This window comes from Choloepus didactylus, chromosome 5 (genome assembly GCF_015220235.1).
Source record: "Choloepus didactylus isolate mChoDid1 chromosome 5, mChoDid1.pri, whole genome shotgun sequence".
In the NCBI taxonomy this organism is placed as follows: Eukaryota; Metazoa; Chordata; class Mammalia; order Pilosa; family Megalonychidae; genus Choloepus; species Choloepus didactylus.
The window spans coordinates 148,640,221-148,665,857 of record NC_051311.1 but is presented as its reverse complement, the minus strand read 5'-3'; the positions used below and the strand labels follow the sequence as shown (position 1 = coordinate 148,665,857).

Below are 25,637 nucleotides of genomic sequence, written 5' to 3'. Positions count from 1 at the left end.
AATATCTTGTTATCCCCTAAGGCAAGGAAACTATGAAAGACTACCTGGGGTCATTTCAGCAGTACACAGATGCCAACTTCAAAGTGCTTCCGTTGGTCTGAGATGGTAGAATAAGAGCAGTGAAAAGATAATGACTGCAGTGGAGTGAAACACATGAAATATGAAAATAAATGGGTTTGTAATGTTACAAAAAAGTTTTGAAAATGAAATGTACATAAAAAAATAAACTGGTTATAATGAAATATTTTTCATGGATTTAGGTAGATGATCAAATCTTAAACCTCTCCATCAGTCAGGGTTTTCCAGAGAAATAGAGGAATACACAGGGAGACAGTGGGGCAAGGGGAGGAGGTGAGGGAGATTTTATTCTGAGGAATTGGCTCACTAAATCATGGAGGCAGACACATCTGAAATTCATAGGGGAGGCTGGCAGGCTGGGACCTTAGACAAGAGTTGATGATGTAGTCTTGAGGCAGAATTTCTTCTTTGGTAAAATTTTTGCTCATAAGGCTTTGAACTGATTGAATGAGGCCCACCCATCTGATGGAGGGTAATCATCTCCTTTACTTAATGTCAACCGCTTGTAGACGCTACGCACATCTACAAAATACCTTCATAGTAACACCTAGGCCAGTGTTTGACCAAAACTCGGGCACCATAATCTGGTCAAGTTGGCACATAAAATGACCCATCACAACCCCAAAAAAGAAATGCCAGCCCCATCTCTCCATAACTCTGTCATTGTAGAGCAGAAATCACTGAGCTGAGGGGTATGAAGGCAGTGGTGGTGGAAGGGGAAGGGTCTTTGGGACAGCGGTGGAGGGTTGCTACTCACTTAAAAGATTATCTTGGGCATGGTGGGCAGCTGGCAGTGCAGTGGCCCTGGCCCATTCTCACTCTGCTTCCATAGCACCCAGTGCACTGCCCTCGAAGCCTCATACCTCTCTATTGTAGTTCCCCACCCCCAGGGTAGTTTCCCTGTTAAACAGAGAACTTCCCAGAGGCAGGGGCCATGTTTTATTCTCTTCACCATACCCATTCTGTACTACAGTGCCTGGCATATCATAGCACTCAGTGAATGTGTATTGAATGAGTAAGAACCTGATAGAATGTCTGTCCTATAAAGAGAGGTTCATCCTCAAACTCCATACATGCTTCACTACGAATATCTACATGTGTATTTTCCCCATAAATCTTCTACTGTGTGTTCTTGCTTATTATGAAGGCATCCTTATAATATGATTCACCTTATAATATGAATGCACTTTTAAGCATTGAAAATTTTATAGCTTGTGCTTGATTACTGAAATATTTTTTAAAGATAACACCATTTATTTAATATCTATCATATGCTATGTTCTATTTTAGGTACTTTGTATAGTTTGCTTTTTTTTTGACCCTTACTAACCTATGAAATCCCTGTGTTACAGAATGGGAAATTAAGTCTCAGAGAAGTTAAGTAACTTGCCAAAGTCACTCAGTTAGTATTCTGGTTTGCTAAATCTGCCAAAATGCAATATACCAATAATAGATTGCCTTTTATAAAGGGGATTTATTAGGTTACAGATTTACAGTTCTAAGGCCGTAACAGTATCCAAACTAAGGCATCAACAAGAGGATACCTTCACTGAAGACAGGCTGATGGTGTCTGGAACACCTGTGTCAGCTGGGAAGGCAAGTGGCTGGCGTCTGCTGGTCCTTTGCTCCTGGGTTGCATTGCTTTCAGCTTCTGATTCCAGTGGCTTTCTCTTTAAGCATCTGTGGGTTCTCACTTAGCTTCTCCGGGGCAAAGTCAGGGCTTCATCTCTTAGCATCTCCAAACGTCTTTCTGTCTGCATCTCCAAGCATCTGGGTCTCTGTTGGCTGTGAGCTCTCTCTCTCTCCCTGGGCTCTTTTAAGGACTCCAGTAAACTAATTAAGAAGCACCTTGAATGGGCAGGGTCACATCTCCATGGAAAAAACCTAGTCAAAAGGTCCCACCCACAACAGGTCTGCACCCAGAAGATGGTATTAAAAGAGCATGTCTTTTCTGGGGTACGTAACAGTTTCAAACCAGCACAGCTAGAAAGTGGTAATCCCAGGTTGGTCACACTCTGAAGTCTATATTCTCTTTTCTATGCTGAGATACAGAAATGTAATTTTGGGCTCATCAGATGTTTTAGGTAAACGGGAGCCTGATGAATATAATCCTTGAGAATGAATAAACAGGATGAAGGCGAATTTTTTTTTTTTTTTTTGGTTCAACAAATATTTACTGAGGACCTGCCATGTGCTAGGCACTATTGGAAAAACAGTGTCTTTTACTCCCAAGAAGCTTATAGTTTAATAAGTAAAAGGATTCCTAAATAGTTGCATCTAGAGAGCTGGTATTGCACACCATGTTTTCTCTACAGTTTTTTTTTTAATGTGATTTTATTGAGATATAGTCACACACCATATACTGCATCTGAAGTATACAATCAGTGGCTCACTGTATCATCATATAGTTGGGCATTCATTGCCACAATTAATTTTAGAACATTTTTATTACTCCAAGATAAAAAAATAAAAATATGGAAGAATACCCAAAGCATCCCATATCCCTTATCTCCCCTATTATTTATATATTATTTTGTCTTTATTTTATTACTCATCTGCTCATACATTGGATAAAGGGAGTGTCAGTCACAAGGTTTTCACAATCAAACTGTCACATGATAAAAGCTACATAGTTATAGGATCATCATCAAGAATCAAGGCTATTGGATTACAGTTCAACAAATTCAGGTATTTCCTTGTAGCTATTCTAATACACTAGAAACTAAAAAGGGATATCTACATAACGCATAAGAATAACCTCCAGAATGACCTCTCGACTCGATTTGAAATCTCTTAGCCACTGAAACTTCACTTCGTTTCATTTCTTTACCTGCTTCTGGTCAAGAAGGCTTTCTTAATCCCATGATGCCAGGGCCAGGCTCATCTTTGGGAGTCATGTCTCACATTGCCAGCGAGACTTACACTCCTGGGAGTCATGTCCCACATGGGGGGAGGGTAGTGAGTTTATTAGCAGGTTGGCTGAGAGAGAGAGGCCGCATCTGAGCAACAAAAGAGGTTCTCTGGGGGTGACTCTTAGGCATAATTATAAGTAGGCTTAGCTTCTCCTTTGCAGGAATAAGTTTCATAAAGGCAAGCCCCAAGATCAAGGGCTTGACTTATTAAATTGGGAGTCCCTAATGCTTGTGAGAATATCAGGAATTCTCCAGGTGGCGAAGTTTAATATTTCTACATTTTCCCCCAGTTCCTCAAGGTGACTTTGCAAATACTTTTTTATTTTCTGCCTAAAATACTCTGGGATGCATGGGAATATTACTTTACATTTCATTACATACATTGGGATATTACATATATAATGTAATATGTATACCTATTACATTACAGAAAAACAAGGTCTCATTTCCTATTCTAGGTTCCATGCAACCATGTTGTTTAAATAAACTGAACATACAGGTTATATTAGAAAGTGTGCTACAGAGAATATAAATTTTGTACCGAGTAAACATCTCTTAAATAACACTTAAAACTCAGTAATAGATGTGACTGCTGTAAGAGCTTATACTCTGGGAACCTTTACAATAAGTCTTATTGAACATTCTGTACTCCTGCATCTTTGCCCAATCTCTGCCCACTTTCTATTCCCTGATAGAAACCTATGCTGATAACCTATGCTTTTGAATTTAATTCTCAGCATTTGCTTACAGTTAGTTTGTATTAGTGAGGCCTTATAATAGTTGTCCTTTTGTTTCTGGCTTATTTCATGCACCATAATATCCTCAAGTTTCGTTCACCTAGTTCTGTGCCTTACAACTTCATTCCTTCTTGCAGCCACTCAATATTCCATTGTATATATACACCACAGTTTGCTTGTCTGTTCATGCTTGGATGTTCTTAGGCCACCTCCATCCTTTGCAAATCATGAATACTGCTTAGACTACAAACACGAATGTGCAAATGCCTATTTGTGTCCCTGCTTTCAGTTCTTCCAAGTATATACGAAATAACCGGGTTGCAGGATCATATGGCAACCCTATTCTTAGCCTCCTGTGGAACCACCATAGTGTCCTCTGGAGGGTCTGCCCCTTCCTTCTGATGTCATACATTCCCCTAGCCTTCCTCTTGCAACCACACCAACACTCTACTTCCCTACTAACAGTGGATAGGTATCTCTCTCTCTCCAAATCTTCTGCAGCACTTGTGTCTTTCTGTTTATTTTTTAAACAGTTTTATCTATTTGAGAACATTTCCATTTCTTTTGCAAGGAAAGAAGAAAAAAAAAAGAATGAAGAATTACCAAAAAAAAAAAAAAAAAAAAGAAACAACAAAAACAAGAACCCCATACCGCTCCCTTATATCTTCCTCTATTGACCTTTAATTTTGGTGTATTGCCTTTGTTACAATTAATGGAAGGATATTACAATGTTACTGTTAAGTATAAACCCTAGTTTGCATTGATTGTATCTTTTTCTATTTACCATTCTATTTTCAAAACCTTGCAATGTGGAATTCACTTGTTCTCCCTCTTGTAAAAACTTTCTTGTATTTCTACATTTGATCACCATCATTGCCCAATCTAGGTTTTGCTAATTTGTACAGTCCCAGTTTTTATCCTCTGTCCTTCCTTCTGATGTCATACATTCCCCTAGCCTTCCTCTTGCAACCATACTAACACTCAGCTTTGTTCATTACACTTACAAAATTGTGCTAAAATCAGGTAATACTGTGTTATCCATTTCTGGATCTTTATAATCAATCCTGTTGAAACTTCTGTGCTCAAATGCCCAATCTACCCTCTTTCTAGGAAGTGATTCTTTTAACTTTGACATTTTAATAAAAGTATTCCCTACTCCCATCAGTAATAAACCATGATATTGCAAAAGCATTGTTTGCTATTTTGGGTAGACAATCATTCCAAACTAAATTTCCCCTTAGACAAAAATATAATGAAGATAAAGAGAATTTGAATTCATGGGCCAAATTGTGCTTGGATGCAGACACATTTTAAAATCAGGCCCTGAATAATAGTTTCAGGTTGGAGGCTTTCAGGAAGCCACAGATTACACTGCAGAGAGTCTGCTTTTGACTAGGGCCCTCTGTGTTCTCTAATATATCCTCTTGGGCTTAAGCTTTGGAATATGCCAACTCCACATCCTGGGGCTACTATGTCTTCTCAAGCTGGTCATTGATTAATAGTTTGAGAAATGCATGTGAATGACTTAGACCCAGCATAGGAAGCAATATCTGGAGGAGCATGCCATTCATTTGCATTTTTAGTATATATGTGTCTTTCTGTCTGTCTGTCGATAACTATTTGTCTATCTGTCTGTCTCAATGGATCTTGAGACAATCTTGTCTGGCTCAAGTGCTAAAATAGATCTAGAATTCTATTTTTCACAATGTTCACTACTCCCACCTCCGTAACATCTCACCTGGATTACATAATAGCCTCTTTTATCTGTCCCCTCAGCTCTCCCTTGCATCACTTCAGTGTCTTCTCCACACAGAGGTCAGGTTGATCCTGTGAAAAGGTAAGTCAGATTGTATCTCTCCTCTGTTCCAGACACTGCAGTGGCTTTTCATCTCATTCAGAAAAAAAAAACCTAAAGTCCTTAAAAAGGCCCCCTTAAAAAAACCTCTCCTTTGCTTAGTATGAGCAGAATGTTCAACTAGGATGAACTTAAATGTTTGGAAATGAACAGGGGTATTGGTAGCAAGATGGAATAATAACTAACAGTGCTGAATGCTGTGTGAATGAGGTGGAAAGGGGAAGCTTAGAGTCGTATATGTCACCAGAAGGAAAGTTGGAGGTCAAAAGATGGGAATGTATAAAACCGAATCCCACGGTGGGCAATGCCCATGATCAACTGTACCAATACTAGAAATCGCTTCCATGAACCAGAACAAATGTATGACAATACAATTAGAAGTTAATAATAGAGGGGCATATAGGGAAGAAATATATACCTATTGCAAACTATATACTACAGTTAGTAGTATTTCAACATTTTTTCATGAACAGTAGCAAATGTACTATACCAGTTCTACGAGTCAACAACTGAGGGGGGTTGGTTAGGGATAGGGGAGGATTCGAGTTTCCTTTTCTTTTTTTCTTTTTTCATCTTTCACTTTTCTTGTCTGGAGTAATGAAAAGTTTCTAAAAATTGAACAAAAATTAAGTGTGGTCATGGATGCATGGCTGTATGAGGGTACCCAGGGGCAAGTGATTGTACACTTTGGGTCTTTGGATAATTGTATGGTATCTGAACAATCTCAATAAAAATGAAAAGAATAAAAATAAAAACAAACAAACAAACAAAAAAAACCTCTCCCCCACTTCCATTATCTCTTTGATTTATCTTTTATATCTCTTTCTCTTGACCACTCCCATCTACCTACACTGAATCCTTGTGGTACATCTGGGCTTTTGCACTTACATTATCATCCTCCTAGGGCACCTGTTTTATCAGGGTTCTCTAGAGAAACAGAACCATTAGGACACACACACACACACACACACACACACACACACACACACACACGCAAGGATATACAACAAATCTCATGTGTATATGAGATTTCTTTTAAAAATTGGCTTTTGCCCCACACAACCGTGGGGGTGGCAAGCAAGTCTACGCTCCATGGGGCAGGCTGCAGGCCGGGAACTCCGATAAAGATGATGCTAAAATTCCTCAGGGGAAGCTGGCTAGCTGGGAATTCCAACAAGAGCCAGTGTTGAATTTGAGTTGAAATTCCTCTGACTTCTGAAACCCTCATTTCTGGCTTTTAGGATCTCCAACTCATTGGATGAGGAGACTCTCAGTATTTCTGAGGGCAGTCTTCTTCATTGATTATAGATGCAAATCCCATCTATTAAACACCCACACAGTCACGAGTAGACCAGTAATAGAATAAACACCTAGACACCATGACCTAGCTAAGTTGACACATGACATTAACCATCATGGTGGCCTTCTCCATTTATCTGTAGGGCTTGCTAAGTTATCAATGTAGACCGTTATTCAAATATCACCTTCTCAAGTGAAGCCTTCCTGTGACTCCTCTTTAAAATTGCAATTCCTCAACACTTTGTATTTTCCTTCCTGCTTTATCTTTCTTTATGGCACTTTTCACCCCTTGTCACATCTACTGTGCTATATATTTTACTTATTATTTTAAAAATTGTCTTCCTTGCAATCAAAACTGAACACTCAGTCTTGGCATATCCGAGGCTCTGGTAAATATTTGTTAAGTAAATGAGTGAAAAGTAAGCTGTCGATTTTCTCTCTTCAGGTTGAGAAAGAACTTATTAAACACATCAAAGAAATATAATAGGAGTAGCCAGTTCCAAACACCAAATTTTGACAAAGTATTCAAAATAATGTATACTTAAAATTTTTTCTTTTAAAATAAGGCATGCTTTTGATCATAGGAAGGCCCTATTTTATTTTGAGGTAATGTTTAGACTCATACTTCCATGGTTAGGTGGCCTGGACATAAAATGATTTTGTAGTTGAAGAACTTCAGTGAGCATTCTACTTTGAGAACAAGTGTAGCTATTGTTCCATTTATCTCATGACTTCCCATTCTTAGATAATGTCACTGATAAGGGTGAATATTCCTGGTCCTGTGGATGCTGACTGAGGGAAGGAACCCCAGCTCCATATCTGGTCCATCCATAAGGGGATCATGCCCAGTACCCCTGGGGTTGGCCCACCCCAGGTTTGCTGTTAGAGAGGATATAATCCAGACACTGTATATGGGGCATCTGGCAGTGTTAAAAGGAGTTATACAAATCAAGGGGAGTGAGGTTCAAGGTAAAACAATTTGGGACATAATCGGTTAAACAAAAATTTGCTTTTCCCAGGGCCTTTAGTTTGCTCTTGTGTGTTGTAAACTCGAAGAAGGAACTATAGGAAATAATATTTTACAAACTTAATTGAATGCAGAACCTTTGTCCTTGTATTGGCTCACTGGGGGAATTCATAAACATAGTAATGAGCCTTTACTATTTATATAAGTTAAAAGATTTCATCTTACTCCCTGGCCTCCAACATTAAGAAGAGAAAGACATAAAAATTAAGTAGAAATATCATGTAATTAGTTGTTTTTTCCAAGAAAGGAAGCAAATTGAAGGTGGCATTTTTTGGACATAGAATTGGAGTAGTGCCCCAATGAGAATCTGAATGTGTCTGAGCATCAAAACTTGATTCACTGTTTTGGAAATGCACGCTAGGCTAGTTTGCTTTATGCATAAATCCTTCCTTGTAACTTAGGAACAGATTTTACATTGTACGTAATTTCTTGATCCTTTGTGTGTCTCTTTATTACTCTATATAATTTACTTAAAAGGTTTGGTGTGAGAGGAACTCAAAGTTAAATTTAGGAATAGGGATTAACATCATTAATTCAGACTTAGCTATAAAAACAAAAATAATGCCTTCCCATTATTAACTGTGATTATTCATTTCTCCTCCAAGGAATTATTCTGGAAGTGAAAATATTGCTATCATGGCACAATTATTGCTCTTTTTGTAAGAAGAGTTCTAGGCCAGGCATTTCTTAAATCTTAAGACATTAGGTTATCTTGTAAGGTTTTGATACATAGTAAGTGACTTAGTTTCCTAAGGCTGCTGTGACAGAGACCACTGGTTGGCTTAAACAATAGGAATTTGTTTTCTCGTGGTTTTGGAGGTGAAAATCCAACAATGACATATCAGCAGAGCTTGCCTCCTCTCAGCGTCTGTAGCATTCTTGCAGTCCTTCTTCACATGGATATTTCTCTCCTTGTGTTTGCTTCTCTGATTTCTGCTCACTTATGGCTGCTTCTGCTGTGTCCAGTCTCCTTTGCTTATAAAGACTTCAGCCCTGTGGATTCAGGCCCACCCTGATTCAATTTGGCCTCATCTAAATTTGATTTTTAAAGATCATACTCACAGATGAGTCTACCTCTTAACTAATAATAACAGCTTCAATGTCCTATTTACAATGGGTTCTGGGACTTGAGCATGTCTTTATGAGGATATGATTCAATCCCCAGCACCAAGAGATCACTAAACATGAGTCAGACAATGGACTCCAATAATTGTAGCCAACACTCAGAAGAAGCCAGTACATACTTGATATATATTAAGAAGCAACTCAGAAATCACTGGGTTGGAAGTGAAGTTGCCAGCCATGCCTACTTCAAGGATAAAGAACTGTCCTCTGAAGAAAGGAGGGGCAAGCAAGTCCATAGGTGGTGATGAGAGTCTGCCCATGTGGCTGTTGGAACCAGTATGGGGAACAAATACTGGAGACAGCCCTGGGCCAAGAATGAGCATTTGTGTCTCTCTCACTGTCATGGACAGGGACTTATAGGTCACTGCACACTGTAGACCAGCTAGAAACCAGCAGGGGACCCCAACACAGCAGGTGTGGAAACCTCTGCTGGGTGTTGTGTATTCTTTCCATTTGTCCCTGGTTGGCTTGGAGTAGTAGTTCTCAAAGTGTGGTCTGGAGACCCCCTTTTTGGGGCTTTGTGAGACTGACATTATTTTCATCATAATGGTAAGATGTTATTAGCTTTTATCACTCTCATTCTCTTAGAAGTATACAGTGGGATTTTCCACAGGTGTGATATGTCAACAGATTGAGTGCAGAAGCAGATGTGAGAATCCAGACGTGTTCTACTAAGCCAGGCAGTAGAGATTTGCAAAAATGTTAAAAAAAAAAAAAAAGCAAAAAAAAACCCCACCATAGAATATCATAAACTATTTCATATTAAGATGTAAATATGTTCATTATTTTTATTTTATTTTTTATTTTTTTTTCATTATTTTTAAATGACGTGTATTTAAAATATTTTTCAATTTTAATTTCTAACATGGTAAAGAGTGATAAAATATAACTTCTGTAAAATAAAGATTGAGGTGAGCTACCCTGACCTCTCTCCCAGCTATCCTCATTTTTTCCTTCCCAGCGCAGTTTCCATCTTTTCTGGGAACTGGTTGTGCTAGTTTGTGCTTTCTCTTGCTTTCTCCTGGTTCTTTCTCCTCTACTGACCTTGTCCTCAGCCTCCAAACATTCTGAAGTCTGCATTCTTAAAAATAATGCTAGTCAACCCTTCTTCAGGTGTTCCAGTTTGCTAATGCTGCCATTATGCAAAATACCAGAAATGGATTGGCTTTTATAAAGGGGGTTTATTTGGTTACACAGTTATAGTCTTAAGGTCATAAAAGTGTCCAAGCTAAGGCATCAACAATAGGGTACCTTCACAGAAGAATGGCCAGTGGCATCTGGAACACCTCTGTTGTCTGGGAAGGCACGTGGCTGGCATCTTCTTTCTTTGCTCCCAGGTTATGTTTCAAAATGGGTTTCTCCCAGGACTTTTCTCTCTAGGCATCTGGGGGTATCCTCTTAATTTCTCCCAGGCAAACTTTGGGTAGCAAAAGTCGCTTTCAATGGCTGTCTCCAAAATGTCTATATTAGCTGCAGCACTGAGCTCCTTCTGTCTGAGCTCTTATAGGGCTCTAGTGATTTAATTAAGACCCAGGCTGAATGGGTGGGGCCACTCCTCCATGGAAACAATCTAATCAAAGGTATTACCCATAGTTGGGTGGGTCACATCTCCATGGAAACAACCTAATCCAAAGATTCCAACCTAATCAACATGAATACGTCTGCCCCCACAAGATTGCATTAAAGGTAATGGTGTTTTGGGGGACGTAATACATCCAAACTGGTACATTGGGTATCACTCCAACTCTCTCCTTTGACATTCTTGGCCTGACCTTGAAAGGATTCACCTTACCCGTTCCTTTCTTTCATGCTCCACTCACTGTCCACCTGCCTGTAATCTGGCTTCTAGCTCTTAAGTTGCATTGAAATTCTCCTTACCGAACTTGACATTATAGTGTGTTTGTATATATAGGCACATACATATGTTTATTTATATATATTGTCTGTTCCACTTTTCCAACAAGAGCATCCTTTCCATGACGGCATGGTCATTTTGTTGTTGTTTATTGATCTACCTAATTACCTAGCTCATAAGCACATTAATAATAAATGCTCCAAGTATTTATTGGATGAATGAGTGGATAAATTTTGTTTGCCTGGTGAGAATTCCTGCTTGTTTGTCAAAACTTCCTGTAGATGCTTTGTCCCAGTTAAGCTTCCATCCCAAGTGTTAACTTCCGCAAACACATTCATATCAGAAGTTAATGCAGTAGATGCTTATTATTGTTCCCTGTTCTCTTATGACGTGATGGATTACATTATCTTTTTCACCCCTTAATCCCCAGGACTCAGTTCATTCCTGATGCTTGGCAGTGGAGTGAAGGAATTAGGCAAATAACATTCCACTGAATGTCAGCTAAGAGAATTCTGGGATTTCATTGCCTCACCTCTGTTTCCTACAGTATAATAAGTGATACAGGAAAGGAACTGGAGTGATTAAACAAGCCAGATAGTCCTGCCTGAGCTATTAGCCAGCTCTGGTCGGGGAGGAGAGGGGTGGTCAGTTAGCCAGTGTGGGGCTGAGTTTCTTCGTGTTTCTGAGAGAAGCCTGACTCCAAGCCAAGCTTCTTACGTGTAACTATTCTCCGCTCTGTAGAGCTAAGGTGCCCTTATGGATATTGCCACTATTTTATGTAGGTCCCATTTCTTCTTTTTCACTCACTGCTGTGGAGAAATACATGATTTCCAAATGATACGCCTGGAAGAGTGAAGAGGGTATTCACCAAGCAAGGTTTGTGGTTTGTTGGGAAGGATGCTTTTTTGTCTCATATTAATAGAGAATTTCGAGAAAATTGGGTGGAGGAGACAATGCTTCAGTTGTTGCTCTTTGCTGGCAAGGACAGAGTGTAATAGAAGATGAGTGAATGAATCAATGAACATGGATTTATGGATTCTGTTTGGTAGGGACCTTTACTCCCATTTCACAGATGGGGAAAATGAGACTTTGAGATCAGATGACTTTCATGGTCACATGGTGCTACCAGGAATCGGGTCCCCAAGTTCAGTGCTCCTTCATGTTGTGTTAAATCGTCGCTATCTGGGTTTATCTCTCGTGTCCTCATTGGCTGATGCGCTCACTTAGAAACAGGATGGAACTGGTTTACCTGCTCATAGGGTTGCCATGTAAAATACAGGACAATTGAATTTGAATTCACATTAAAAACAAGTAACATTTTAGTTATAAGTATGTCCCAAATATGTATTTTTATTAGCTTAATTTGGCAACCCTACCCACTCATCTCTTCTATCTGCAGGGAGGTTCTCTTTAATCACCTACTTTTTGTCTGGGGAGAGGGTGGAGAGCTTGCGGTCTCTTCTTGTTTACTGACTGCCAGCTCAGCGGGTGGTGGAACCACTCTTAATGAGTAAGGGCACACTGGGTTACTCTTGATGTCTTTCTGACTTTGCAGTGGTGGGTGTGATTTTCTCTTGGAAGGCACTGCGAGTGACTTGAAGGGCATGGCCTGTAAGGGAGCAGTGCCTCCCTGGTTCCATGCGGCAGTGTCGGTAACTGATCTCAGCCCAGTCTCCGTCATTTATTAGTACACATAATGTAATTGCGCCTGTTTTCACTCATGGGAAAGCCTGCAAAGCTGGCAGTGATTGTGGTAGTTTCCAGTGTTAAGCCCTTGGTATTGTCAGGATAGGGCTGGCTCCCTCGAGGCTTCACAGCATTATCTTCACTTGTTCATTCATTTGTTCATTCATTTGTTCATCGTCTCCATCCCTGCTGCCCTCCCTTCTTTCCTCTTTCTCTCCTTTCCTTCCTCCCTCCCTCTCTCTCTCCTTCCCTCCGTTCTTTCCTTTCTTTTTTTTTCTTTCCTTCCTACCTTCTTCCTTCTATTATTTCTTCTTTCCTTCACTCATTCATTCAACAACGATTCATGGCATTCTATAGTAAAGGAGGCACTGTGTTAAATTCTGGTTATCAGGAGAAAATTAAAAAGGTGACGTTCCTGCCTTTAGGAACCCTGGTTAGTAGTCCAGAGTTCTTGGCAGTTGACTTGCACCAATCAAGCTCACAAGAGGATAAAGCATATAGACCAGAATGTAAATTGTTGGTTTATACAGTGTGTGTCGGGGGGTGTCATCCTTCCTGGTGGCTTCCATTTCTTAGCCGCTGCATACCCAGAAGGGACGACTGGAATGAAAACCTGTAACTGACCAGGCCAGAAACTGGAACTACAGCCTGGGGACTTGGAGAGCAGCCCCAGGGGTAAGGTGTCCTACCTCAGTGACATGCACTTCGGAAACTTGGTACACCAAGGGGGCACGTCCATCCACAGTGCTGTTCATTCTTTTTATTCCTTTTGGGTTTTTAAAAATTAGATTTTGGGTGTTGTTCGTTTGTCACATGTTTTCAAAAGCTGTAATAAAGTTTTATGTCGGAAGTATATCCTCTCCCTGTTCCTGTATACAAAAATCTACCCCCAGATTTCCTCACACTGGTAAAGTGGATTTATATGTAAACTAGAAGTGAATAGGGTAGAAGACAGGAAGCCTATACGTATCTTCTTTAAGAAATAATAATAGCTAGTAGTTACTGAGAGCATATTGTGAGCCTTAGATGTATTATTTCATTTGGTTTCTCAAAGCAGCCATGTAAAGTAGATTTTATTATTTCCATATTATAGATGAGAAAGCTCAGTCTGGAGACGTTACATGGTTTGCCCAAGGTCACACAGCTATTGCCTGCCAGACCTCAGTATGTCTCCAGATCTACGTTTGCAGCCATGCACTGTGCTACGTCTTACATTTTACTTGTATTAGACTCAGTAAAGAGTTAAGTGGAGGTCTCTCAGGTGTGAGTCTGGGGGTTCTGTCCCAATTCCTTAGCCTTTCTTTAGAAATAAAATGGAAAAGAACAATGAGTGACTCGCCACGCCCCATTCTTTTGCCTTTTGCCTTACCTACCCTGAGTTGATGAATAAAACAAAGATCATGCTTGTCCAGGCATCTAATTCGTGCTCCAAATGATTTCCTGGGAGGCCCCAGATGGTTCATTCTAGGTATTGTCAGGTGGATAAATATGAAAACAGGAAAAAAATAACAAAGAACAGCCACACGTAAGGAAAATTGCCATAATTGAATATCTGAAGATATTAAATCAAACATTTGAAGGGCTGTCTTCTGGAGAAAGGATTCGTTCTGCCCTGGAGAGCTGAAGTAGGAGAACAAATAAAGAAAATTTATAAGCATGAAGAGTGCAGCTCAATATTAGAAAATTGTTTTCTTCCATCTTTATTTAATTAGAGCTTTTCCAGAATAGGATGGGCTGCTTTGGAAGGTTTTGAATTCCCCAGCACTGGATGGTCGCTTTGATGGCATGTCATGAAGGTGCTTTGGCTCATTGGTTGTGTCCTTTGGCTCTTGAGATCTTACAAAATGCCGAATCTCAATAGGTGTTTAGAAACTCTAGTGACAGTCTAGCCCTGTTTTGGTTTGCTGACGCTGACGAAATGCAGTATACCGGAAATGGACTGGCATTTAACAATGGAAATTTATTAACTTACAAATTACAATTCTAAGGCCACGAAAATGTCCAAGTTAAGGCATCAACAGGATGATACCTCTTCCTGAAGAAAGGCTGCTGACAATCCGGGCTCCTCTGTCACATGGCCAGACACATGGCTGGAGTCTGCTGGTCCTTCTCTCCCAGGTTTTATTGCTTCCAGCTTCAGTGGCTTCCTTGCAGCTTCTGTGGGTATGTCCTTGTCTCTCAACTTTTCTGAAGCTTTTTCCGTGAGCCTCTCTCAATTTCATCTCTTAGCTTCTGTATGTGTTTTACCCTCTTAGAAAGGAGTCCAGAAAGAGGATTAAGACCCACCTTGAATGTGGTGGGCCACATCTTAATTGAAATAACCTCATCAAAACATCCCACCACAATAGGTCTCCACCCATAGGAGTGGATTAAAAGAACATGATCTCTTCTGGGGTGCATACAGCCTTCTAACTACCACAAGCCCAGGGGGCTATACAATGGTCATCAATACAAAGAAGGTTCTTTGTAAGAGTTATTGAGGGAAAGTGAATAGAAGCAATGGCAGTGGACTGAGGAGGTTATGGGGAGAGGGTGCCTTTGCCACCATACCCATTTTAGGTTAGGAGAAGATCAGCAGGATAGTCACCCCCACTGTTTGCCTGGGACCTCGAAGAATGCTGCCCAGGGAGAGTGAAGGTGGTAGCAGAGGCTGGGCCTGGGGTTGGGAGGTGGGAGGCAGGCGAGTGGAAAGAGCATCAAGCTGTCCTCAGAAGACTTCTCTTACACAGTTACGGCCTTGGCACTTCATGTCCATGCTCCATTGTATACATTTATAAACACTTAAAAAATAATATTCTATTGCACAAATATTCATGAATATATTCTCCAGATTACAAATTCAAATTATTATAGACAAAGCTAAAATATTTTTTGTTCTCCATCCCCAAACCCTAGTGTAGGGTCTGCAGAGAGTAGGTGAAGAAATGCAATAGGAAACCTGGGTCTTAGGTTTACTTACAGTATTCAATCATTGTGAAATATTTTAATAATGATTTTTATCCAGGTAATAGTAAATGAGTGACCATGATAAAAATTTGGAAAACCTAGGAGAAAACAGAATTAAAAACGAAACGAAACACCCATCGTCCTATCACTAGTGTTGGCTAACCACTCCTACCATATTTTATTTATTCCATAAATATTTACTTATTTTTGTAATAAAGGCTGTTTTTGTTTGTTTGCAACGTTTTTTTAGGCCAGCCATTTTTCTGTCTTATAAGTGGCAAAGGCTGCGTGAACACCAGCTGCTGATTATGAGTCTCATTTCCACTTCCTAAATCTTTTAATTAGAGGAAATCCTAATGAGAAAGTGATAGTTGGGCTGGAATTCTAATGTGTAGTGTTGTTGTGTTTGCCTGTGTCTTGAGGTTTCCTGGTGATTGAGTGGGGCCTTAGGAAAGGGTGATCTGTGGTCCGCCAGCCAGATGCTGCCTGGGGCAGAAGGCTCAAATCTTAGTGTGTTTCTGTTTTTTTTTCTTTTTTTAAGGACTTTTTTTAAATTAGAGAAGTTGTAGGTTTACAGAAAAATCATGCATAAAATAAAGAGTTCCCATATACGACCCTGTTAACACCTTGCATTAGTGTGGTACATTTGTTACAATTCCTGAAAGAACAGTTTTATAATTGTACTATTAACTACAGTCTGTGGTTTATAATAGGGTTCACTTGATAAATCACAGTCTCAGTTGTTGTAGTTGTTGTACCTGTCAGTGTGCACTAGGAAAAATAAGGCCCTGCATCATCGCAGCTGTCTTCACATACCTGATGTCAAGGATAATAAGAATATATTTGATAAAGTTAGCATGACTCATTGTGGGAGATAAAGGTAATTCAGTGATATTGCTGGGATTGTTAGCTGACTGCTCAGGAAAGAAAACAAAACAAAACAGCTTCAGATCCTTGCCCTACACCTTGCATCAGAATAAATTCCAAAGGCAGCATGGCACTGTGTTTGAGCACTGCAGGTCTAGAGCCAACCACCTGAGTTCAAATCCTCTCTCTGCCATATCCTAGCCATGTTACTTTGGTCAAGTTGCTTAACCTTGGTGCACCTCAGTTTTCTCATCTGTAAAATGGGGATACTAATGGTAGCTGCCTTAGGGTTGTTGTGAGAATTAACCGTTTAGAATAGTTTAGAACAATATCTAGCCTAGAACAAGTTCTATATAGTTGTTTGCTATTGTTGTTATGCTTTAAAACATTGAATGTTTTTTTATTTAAAGAAACCATAAAACAGCTAGGAAGAAATATAAACTAATATTTATTGGCTCTTATTATGGGGAGCATCTCCCTAAGCATGCAATCATCACACAAAGGACTGATAGATTTAACTTCATCAACACTAATAATCTGTATTGCATAGGTCAACAAAGCAAAAACAGTATTAAAAAGTAATTAAAAACACAAAATAAATATTTGTAATATGTTTGACAAATGAAGAGTTAATAGCTAGACTTCAAGCTCAATTTGGTATGACACAAAAACTCATGCCTTGAATTTATGTTATATTAGGTTTGTTTACATTTGAAATTATGCATGTACACTTACTTGAGTATATATATGTATACATGTATGTATTTCTTTCCTGCTTGTTCTATAAACTATTCAAGTCAGCTTATAATTGGTAATGCAGAAAGTAAAAAAAATAAAAATAGGAATAAAGAAGAAAAATTTTTTTTAAAAGTGGAGAGAGGACTGAGGTGAGCTGCAGTTCAGCTGGGATGGACAGTACAATGAAGAAAGTCAGAGCATTTCATAACCCAGTGTCCATAAGCTAAATCTACCTGATTACTTTGGGGAAGTACAAATATTTTGTAGAAATTTCTCCTTGGGGTCTTACACTGTGACATAATGAGTAATAATGCTGACACTATTTTGTCAGTAATCATAACATTATTGACAAAACATTAATGATGATGCATTTCATCAACTCTTGATATAGGCTGATGGCACTACACCAAAGCAGCATACAATAAAGCAATTCCTTGGAGTGGTGATACCGTGATGCGGTTCAGATAACACACAGTTGCAAGGGCTTGCCCTCAGATCCCTGGCTCACCCTTCCTGTGCTCTCCATATGGCAGAGGGCCTGACCCTACAGGCCACATTTCCCAGGCTTGGTGTCACTTTTCTTCCAGCTGGGATTGGCCATTAGGATGCACTGATGGGAGATGGGAGGGTCGGTGGAAGGATGAAACCAGGGTATTTCACGCCCTCTCCACTCACCTTGGGTGGCTGTGTTAGCAGCAGCTGCATGTCCTTCCCACGGACTGGCTCACTGTGGTGCCAGCTTCCATCAGGTGACCCTGGGCTCGTCAGTGTCATCATCTGCTCCCACTGACTTCCTGGCTCAGTGTGGGAACAGCTTCCTGCAGTTGCTAATCCTTAGAATACCTCACTGTCCTGCTTTTGAGTTCTTCCATCCCCTGTATTATACATGCTTGAAGTAGTTTCTATTTTCCTGATTGATAAAGACATCAGATCTCAGCTGACCTAGCTAGCTAGATTTGGAGTAGATTTTTGATGATGATTTATCATTTCACTAATCAGCACAGTCAAGCAAATGAGAAGTTGAAGAGTGGCCTTGCCATCTTGTCTTCATCGCTAATGTGGAATCCACTATTTATTTTACAAGTTGTTCTTTTTAAAACATTTTTTAAAAATATGCTTCCTTTACCAAAAGGCCACTTTTAGGTTGAGACTGAGGCTTGCCCACAGAAACTTGGGTCTCCAATTTCCAGGACTTATTAAGGGCAATTTCCAGGCAGCCTGCAGTGTTATAATCTACTTGAACATCCATTTGCACTGTGCACAATGTTATGTAAAATCTGTGCTGTCATGGAGAATTACCATTTATATTGAAGAGATATAATTCATTTGTTTCAGTAATTTATTTCCAAGAAACTTATTACCTTACAGATCTAACATAATTGGAACATATTGGTTTTCTGTTTTATGAAAATTGCTTCCATTTCTGTATTAATAAAATAGAACAGATAAGTAAGACTTCAAAAGACACATAAATGCAACTTTTCTATCACCTTTAGTGTTCTGGTTGGGCTAATCATAACAAGTACTCATAATTGACTTCTGGCAATGCTTACTCTGTTAACACTTCACCAGATGACAAACCCCAGAGCTGGGACTTGCCTCTTATCCCAAGCTCTTCTCAAATCTCACCTCACTGCAAATTTCCTTAAAAAATAAAAACAAAAACCCAATAAAACTTTCCCATATTTTTATATTCAAATGTACTAGAAAATGTATTAGAAAATGGAAGGAACCCTATCCCAGCCATTATTCCTCTTTATGTTACTTGTTTATTGTTTGTTTTTCCTGTTCCATTTCTGCTCTGCTTTGCACTAATGGGAGGTACTTCTGTCATGTGATTCTGTTTTTCATTTAATGTGAGCTTGTATTTATTTTTTGGGGGTACAAATGTATAAGCACACAGAGACAATATTTATAGTACAAACAGATATAAATACACATGTAAACTTAAGTCACTTCTGTTAAATTATTAGCTAGCAGAGAATTGTGGGAGATGGTAGGGTACGAAGCTCCAGGAGTCAGTCCGTCCTCCAGAAAACTGTTAAATAGGCAGCAACTGTCTGAATTAACTATTTCAAAACTTAGGAGTCCAGTAGAACACTGTGTAGCATCCAGAGAAGAATGGGAATAGGAGGCTGGTAAATTACGGTAAGTACCAGTAGATTTTTCTCTTCACATGGAGTTAGCATCCCCATCTCCCACCATTGCATCAGGCAGCAGTGGGGTCTGGCCTCTGGAGGACCTTGCTAGAACCAGAGAGGGACATAAAAATCCACTTCTCCAAGATCCGGGTAGGGATGGGGAGGTGTGGACAGATCACCTAATCCCTGCGTTTGATTAGCTGCTTTGGATCGCTGGGGCCTGGCTCTGACAGTGGCCATTGTTCCAGCCTGCTCTGGATAAAGGTAGTGGAGGAGACTTAAAGACTGTAGGCTTTCATAGAGCTGCAGAGGACGGTTAAAAGCTGTATTTGCTAGACAGGGGCTGAGTCAAGAAAGTGCAGCTTTGGGAAGCCATGGAAGAAGCTACTGGTGCCCTTCCTGATCCTCCCTCATCCCCATCCCAGGACATCTGGAGCCAGGAAGCTCTCCCTTTGTGGTCCCTGACCCTGTTCCAGCTGGGAAATACTGACTTGGGAAGCTCCTCTCTGGTGTGCACCCCCTCCTAGAATTTGCCCTCTAGGCTAAAGCAGCTTGAGACAAGGAACACGGTGTAAGAAACAATTGCAGTAGAATACACAGGAGAGGGAGAAGGTCTTTTTCCTGGGAGGTAGAGGGGGCATTCAAACTCCATTAACCCGAGGAACTCCTAAGGCCACTAGCAAGCACAAGCCCAGGACAAGGCACAGGCACAGAAAAGACAGGAAGGTCCTTGCACCACCCAACGCAAAGCCAATTTGCCAAGATGATGAAAGGCGATTTTGGCTAAGGTTTGCTTGGTTTTCTTAGCTCCAGACACTCAAGAAAATCTCTGTCATATCACCAGCTGGTTAAAAATTCAAGGAACAGAAATCTCTGGGAATAAATCTTAGAGTGTGCAACAAAAGATTACAAGAAAAATCCTTTGGCTCATCCAAAAGAAGAGGATAAACATCCAGGAAACTTCAATGAAGAAGAGGAAACAGTGAACATAGCAGACAAAGATTAAAAAAAAAAAGGTCATCAGTATGATCAAGGAGATGAAGGAAAATACAGAGAAAGAACTAAAGGATATCAGGAAAACAATGAATGAAATATATGAGACTCTCAATAAAGACATACATGTTTTAAAAAGGAACCAAACAAAAATACTGGAGTTGAAGACCACAAAAAAAAAATGAAATGAAAAATTCCCAGGAGGGTTTCATCAGCATGTTGGTGGTGGCAGAAGACAAAATCAGCAAACTTGAAGACAAGATACTTCAAAGGAGTCAGGCTAAGGAGCAGAAAGAAAAAATAATTATAAAAAGTGAAAACAGCCCAAGAAACCTCTGTGACACCATCAGACATACAAATATACACATTATGGGGGGTCCAAGAAGAAGAAAGAGAGAAAGGGGCAGAAGGAATATTCAAAGAAATAATGACAGAGAACTCCCCAAACTTAGCAGAAGGCATGGGTATGCACATCCAAGAAGCTCAGACAACCAAAAACAGAAGAAATATGAAGAAAAATACACTCTGTCATACATTGCTCACATTGTTGAATGCAAAGGACACGGACAGAGTTCTGAAAGCTGCAAGAGAAAGCAATGTGTTACGTACAAGGGAGTCCCATTTAGATTGCCAATTTCTCATCAGAAACCAGGGAGGCAAGAAGGCAATGGGTTGAAATACTTAAAGTACTGAAAGAAAACAAATGCCAACAGTAAATTTAACCTGGCAAGATTTTCTTTCAAAAATGAGGGAGAGATTAAGACATCCTGGATAAACAAAAGCTGAGGGAGTTCATCACCAGTAGACCTGCCCTACAAGCAACACTAAAGGGAGTTCTTCAGACTGGAAAGAAAGGAGTTCTTAGACAGTGGTTCAAAGTGTCATAAAGAAACCAAGACCTCAGGCAGAGGTAACCATGTGGGTAATTATAAATTCCAGAACTATTATATTGTATTTTTTGGTACGTAACTCCAGGTGCTAAAATGCAAATGCATAAAAAGTAATGATAAAGCTGTGGTTTTGGACATAAAAGAATAGGGCAGAGCTAAATAAATTAGAGAATAAAAAAATAGAATAAAAAAAACCAAACCTTGGTTCTTTGAAAAGCTCAATAAAATTGAAAACCTTTAGCTAGACTGATGAAGAAAAGAGAGGACATAAATAACTAAAATCAGAAAAATGAAAAGGGGGCATTACTATCTACCTCACAGAAATAAAAAGGACTATGTGAAGGTACTATGAATAATTGTACAACAACAAATTGAATAATCTAGAAGAAATGGAAAAATTCCTAGAAATACACAGTTTACCTACTCTAACTCAAGAAGAAATAGCAGATCTCAACAAACCAATAACTAGTAAAAAGATTTAATCAGTAATCAAAAACTTCCCAGCAAAGAAAAGCCCAGGACCAAATGACTTCACAGGGGATTTTTCCCAAACATTCCAAGAAGAATTAACACCAGTCCTGCTCAAACTCTTCCAAAAAATTGAAGAGGAAGAAACATTCCCTAATTCATTTTATAAGGCCAACATCACCCTGAGACCAAATTCAGATAAAGATACCAGAAGTAAAGAAAATTATAGACCAGTATCTCTTATGAATATAGATGCAAAAATCCTCAACAAAGTACTAGCACACCAAATCCAACAGCACATTAAAAGAAATATATACCATGACCAAGTGGAATTTATTCCTGTTATGCAAGGGTGGTTTAACATAAGAAAATTAATGTAATACACCACATTAACAGGATGATGGAAATAAACACTTGACTTTCTCAGTTGACACAGAGAAGGCATTTGACAAAATCCAGAACCCCTAACAAAAACTAAGAATAGAAGGAAACTTCTTCAAAATTATAAGTGACATATATGAAAAACCCACAGATAACATCATACTTAATTGTGAAAGACTAAAAACTTTCCATCTAAGATCTGCTAGAAGATAAGGATGCCCACTGTCACCACTGTTATTTAACTGGAAGTTCTACTTAGAGCAAATAGGCAGGAAAAAGTAATAAAATCATCCAAATTGGAAAGGAAAAAGTGAAACTTTTCCGTATTTGACATGATCCTATATACAGAAAATCTTCAAAACTCAACAACAAAGCTCCTAGTGCTAATAAATGAATTCAGCAAAGTGGTAGGGTACAAGATCACCACCCCCAAATCAGTAATGTTTCTATACACGTGCAATGAATAATCAGAAGAAGAAATCAAGAAAAAAATTTCATTTACAATAGCAACTAAAAGAATTGAATATCTAGGAATAAATCTAACCAAGGATGTAAATGACATGTACACAGAAAACTACAAAACATTGCTAAAAGCAACCAAAATAGACTTAAATAAATGGAAGGGTGTTGTGTGTTCATAGATTGGCAGACTAAATATTGTTAAGATGTCAGTTCTCCCCAATGTGTTTTAAAGATTTAAAGCAATCCCAATACAAATTCCAACAACCTTCTTTGCAGATTTGGGAAAAGCAATTGTCAAATTTATATGGAGCTTCTCGCCCAGGCGGAACCTGCTCTGCTGGGCCTGGCGGCTGCAGAAAAACTTTCTTTCTCCCGCCCCAACGGTTGCTGCGGCCAACTGCCTCACCCGCCTGGCAGCCTAACCCGCCATCTCTTCCCATCCTGTCCGGCTCTGCGCGGCCGTGTTTTCCAATCTCCTGGCGGTATCCGCTTGCTGTTGTCACCGCCTCCACGTCTTGTTCCCGGCCAACTGGCCCGCCCCGCTGCAGTGATGTGCGACAAGGAGTTCATGTGGGCCCTGAAAAACGGAGACTTGGACGAGGTTAAAGACTATGTGGCCAAGGGAGAAGATGTCAACCGGACATTAGAAGGTGGAAGGAAGCCTCTTCATTATGCAGCAGATTGTGGCCAGCTTGAAATCCTGGAATTTCTGCTGCTGAAAGGAGCAGATATTAATGCTCCAGATAAACATCATATTACTCCTCTTCTGTCTGCTGTCTATGAGGGTCATGTTTCCTGCGTGAAATTGCTTCTGTCAAAGGGTGCTGATAAGACTGTGAAAGGTCCAGATGGATTAACTGCCTTTGAAGCCACTGACAACCAGGCAATCAAAGCTCTTCTTCAGTGATGGATGAATGGACTGATAACTCTTGAGGAATGACTCTCCTGTGGCCTCACACTGCTGCCTGTCTGTCTGTCACTCTCTATCTGCCAGCTTCTTCAGCTAAATACTTTAAGAGGGGTGAGGGGAGAGAGAAATTCATAACAAATCAGGCTACCAGAAAAGAAAATGTTTTGGAAGAGGGGGAAAAAACACGATCGGGCTTTTACCAGGATTCCTGATCAAGTCTGCCTCTTCCATTTCTAATAAAATATACAGCTTATACCCAAGGGAGAGCAAAGATAAAATACACCATTGACATTTGACCTTTTCAGCTCCCTGGCTAATTTATTAATTAGATTGTGTTGAAGGTCGGATTATACAAAGGCCAACTATACATATTTAGTAGCCCTAACTGTGCAAGCAGTAGTGGCTGCTGTGATGTAAACTTAGGGTGCTGAGATAAGCAATTAGCTACAGCCTTCTGCCTTAAGAATGCACTCTAATGGAGATTTCTTGGCGTAGTTAAGAACACTACCTGTGGTTGGTGACCAGATCTTTCCTCAGTGACTTTAAGCTTTATGTGAAAGCTCACTTAAGATGAGGAGGGGCACACTCCCAAATTGCTGGATGACTGAACCTTGGATTTCCTCTCCCCTTTCACATGGATTTCATGTATCTTTAGATAATACTGACTAGTTTTATTTTTAAAAAATCTTAAATTTTGGAAGTCTAAAGGAGAAATCATTCCAGGATGAGTATTTTTTTTCTCCTCTAGATTCAGACATCTATGTAACATTGAAACACTTGCAAACTCCTGCTGGTAGTAAAAGGGGATTTAAAAATAGAATCATAGCCATACGCTTGTTTGTTTCATAAAAAGAGAGCAGTTGTCTTAGTACCTATGGATTTTCTTCATTTGCTGTTTGAGTGGATTGAACTCACTTGTGTTTGGAGAATCAAGGAACATTCTTTGAAATGCCTCTCAGACCCATCTTGGATGCTGATTACTTACTGCACCAAAGCCTTCACTGGGGTGAGATTTACTATTTGGACAAATTTAACCTCATCCCTTCAGAAACGATGCTTGTTAACCAGGTTTTCCTGAGTTGTTGATAGACTTCTGCTGATCCTATGTCAACCCCTCTCATAATATATTTTTATTTCTTCTATAAATCTTGCATTGCATAAAATGTGATGCCTTCAAATTGTATTCTGCATTCTTAGAATATAATGCCCTAAAATGATGTTCTTACGAAACAGAAAATATTTGGACACATCCAAATGTTTATTTCATAAGTAGTGTAACTTAATTATTAATACATATACCCTTAAATTTGATACATCGCTTTTAAAACATTAAGATTCCTTTGACTTGCCATCCATATAAGCTTATTAAAAATATTAGGGTTTTTCCTTAGCCAGGTCCTGCAGTAATTGAATATACTTCAAATTCTTGAACAGGGGGAAAACGGTGGGTTAGGAAATTGTATTCAGATTGTGGATAATGAGGAATTAATAATCATTTTTTCAGGCAATGTAGCATTCTACAGCAGGGTTAAACTTACCAAGAGCCATCAGCCTAGCTAATGACAAATCTTACTGATCAGTTGCTGATTCACTGGTTGGCATATGGGTTTATGTGTTGTGTGTTTTTCTTCAGGAATCCTTTTCTTAACCCATGGCTTTTTCACTCAAAACTAGCCTAAACCTGTAATTTTTCAGAGTCCAAGAAAATCACAAAATAGTGGTGTAAATACTTTCACATACCTGGCTAATTCTGCTGCCTATTAGAATTGGATTAAAAGTCAGTAATCAGTACTTTGTTACATCACTGAACCAAACTATGGAGACATCCTCATTGGAAATGGAGGGCACTCTGTCAGTCTGTAATTATCACAGTAGGCAACAAGGTATTTTCTTATCTTTGTTTTCACCTCTTAACATAATGTTATTTAAAAAGCTTGAATTTTGCCCTTTACATGATTTCCACCTTTACTTTCAAAGTGTTTTGTTGTAGTTGGCTATTGCAGAGAGTGCATTGTCTCATCATTCCTAAACCTGGTCTGCTTTCTACAGTCATTGTGGTATACAAACCATGTGATTCTTTGTACAGTTTTTCCTGATGTTCCTTATAATGCAGTAGAGGCTATTTTGCCCTCCTCTTCTTTCTCAGCCATTTTGTAAACCCCATAATTAAGAAGCGATTGCTTGAGAAAATAACATATAGAACATAGAATAGAATAGACTGACCAAGATGGTTTTAACATTTGTTTCTGTTTTTGTTTTTTTTTAAC

General features: G+C 39.4%; 2 protein-coding genes across 4 annotated transcripts in view; both read left to right on the top strand.

Annotated features, from left to right (window-relative positions):
- AMPH (amphiphysin) overlaps positions 1-25,637 on the top strand; it is a 254,072-nt gene that overhangs the window by 41,664 nt on the left and 186,771 nt on the right. The window lies entirely within an intron of this gene.
- On the top strand, positions 22,756-25,557 carry LOC119534597 (myotrophin-like). The gene has a single exon (XM_037837114.1). The coding sequence runs from the start codon at positions 22,765-22,767 to the stop codon at positions 23,365-23,367; it is 603 nt and encodes a 200-aa protein (XP_037693042.1). The 5' UTR covers positions 22,756-22,764; the 3' UTR covers positions 23,368-25,557.

What these genes read in the sequence shown, in the direction of transcription:
- LOC119534597 (XM_037837114.1), top strand. Translation starts at nt 22,765, where the DNA reads ATGGAGCTTCTCGCCCAGGCGGAACCTGCTCTGCTGGGCCTGGCGGCT.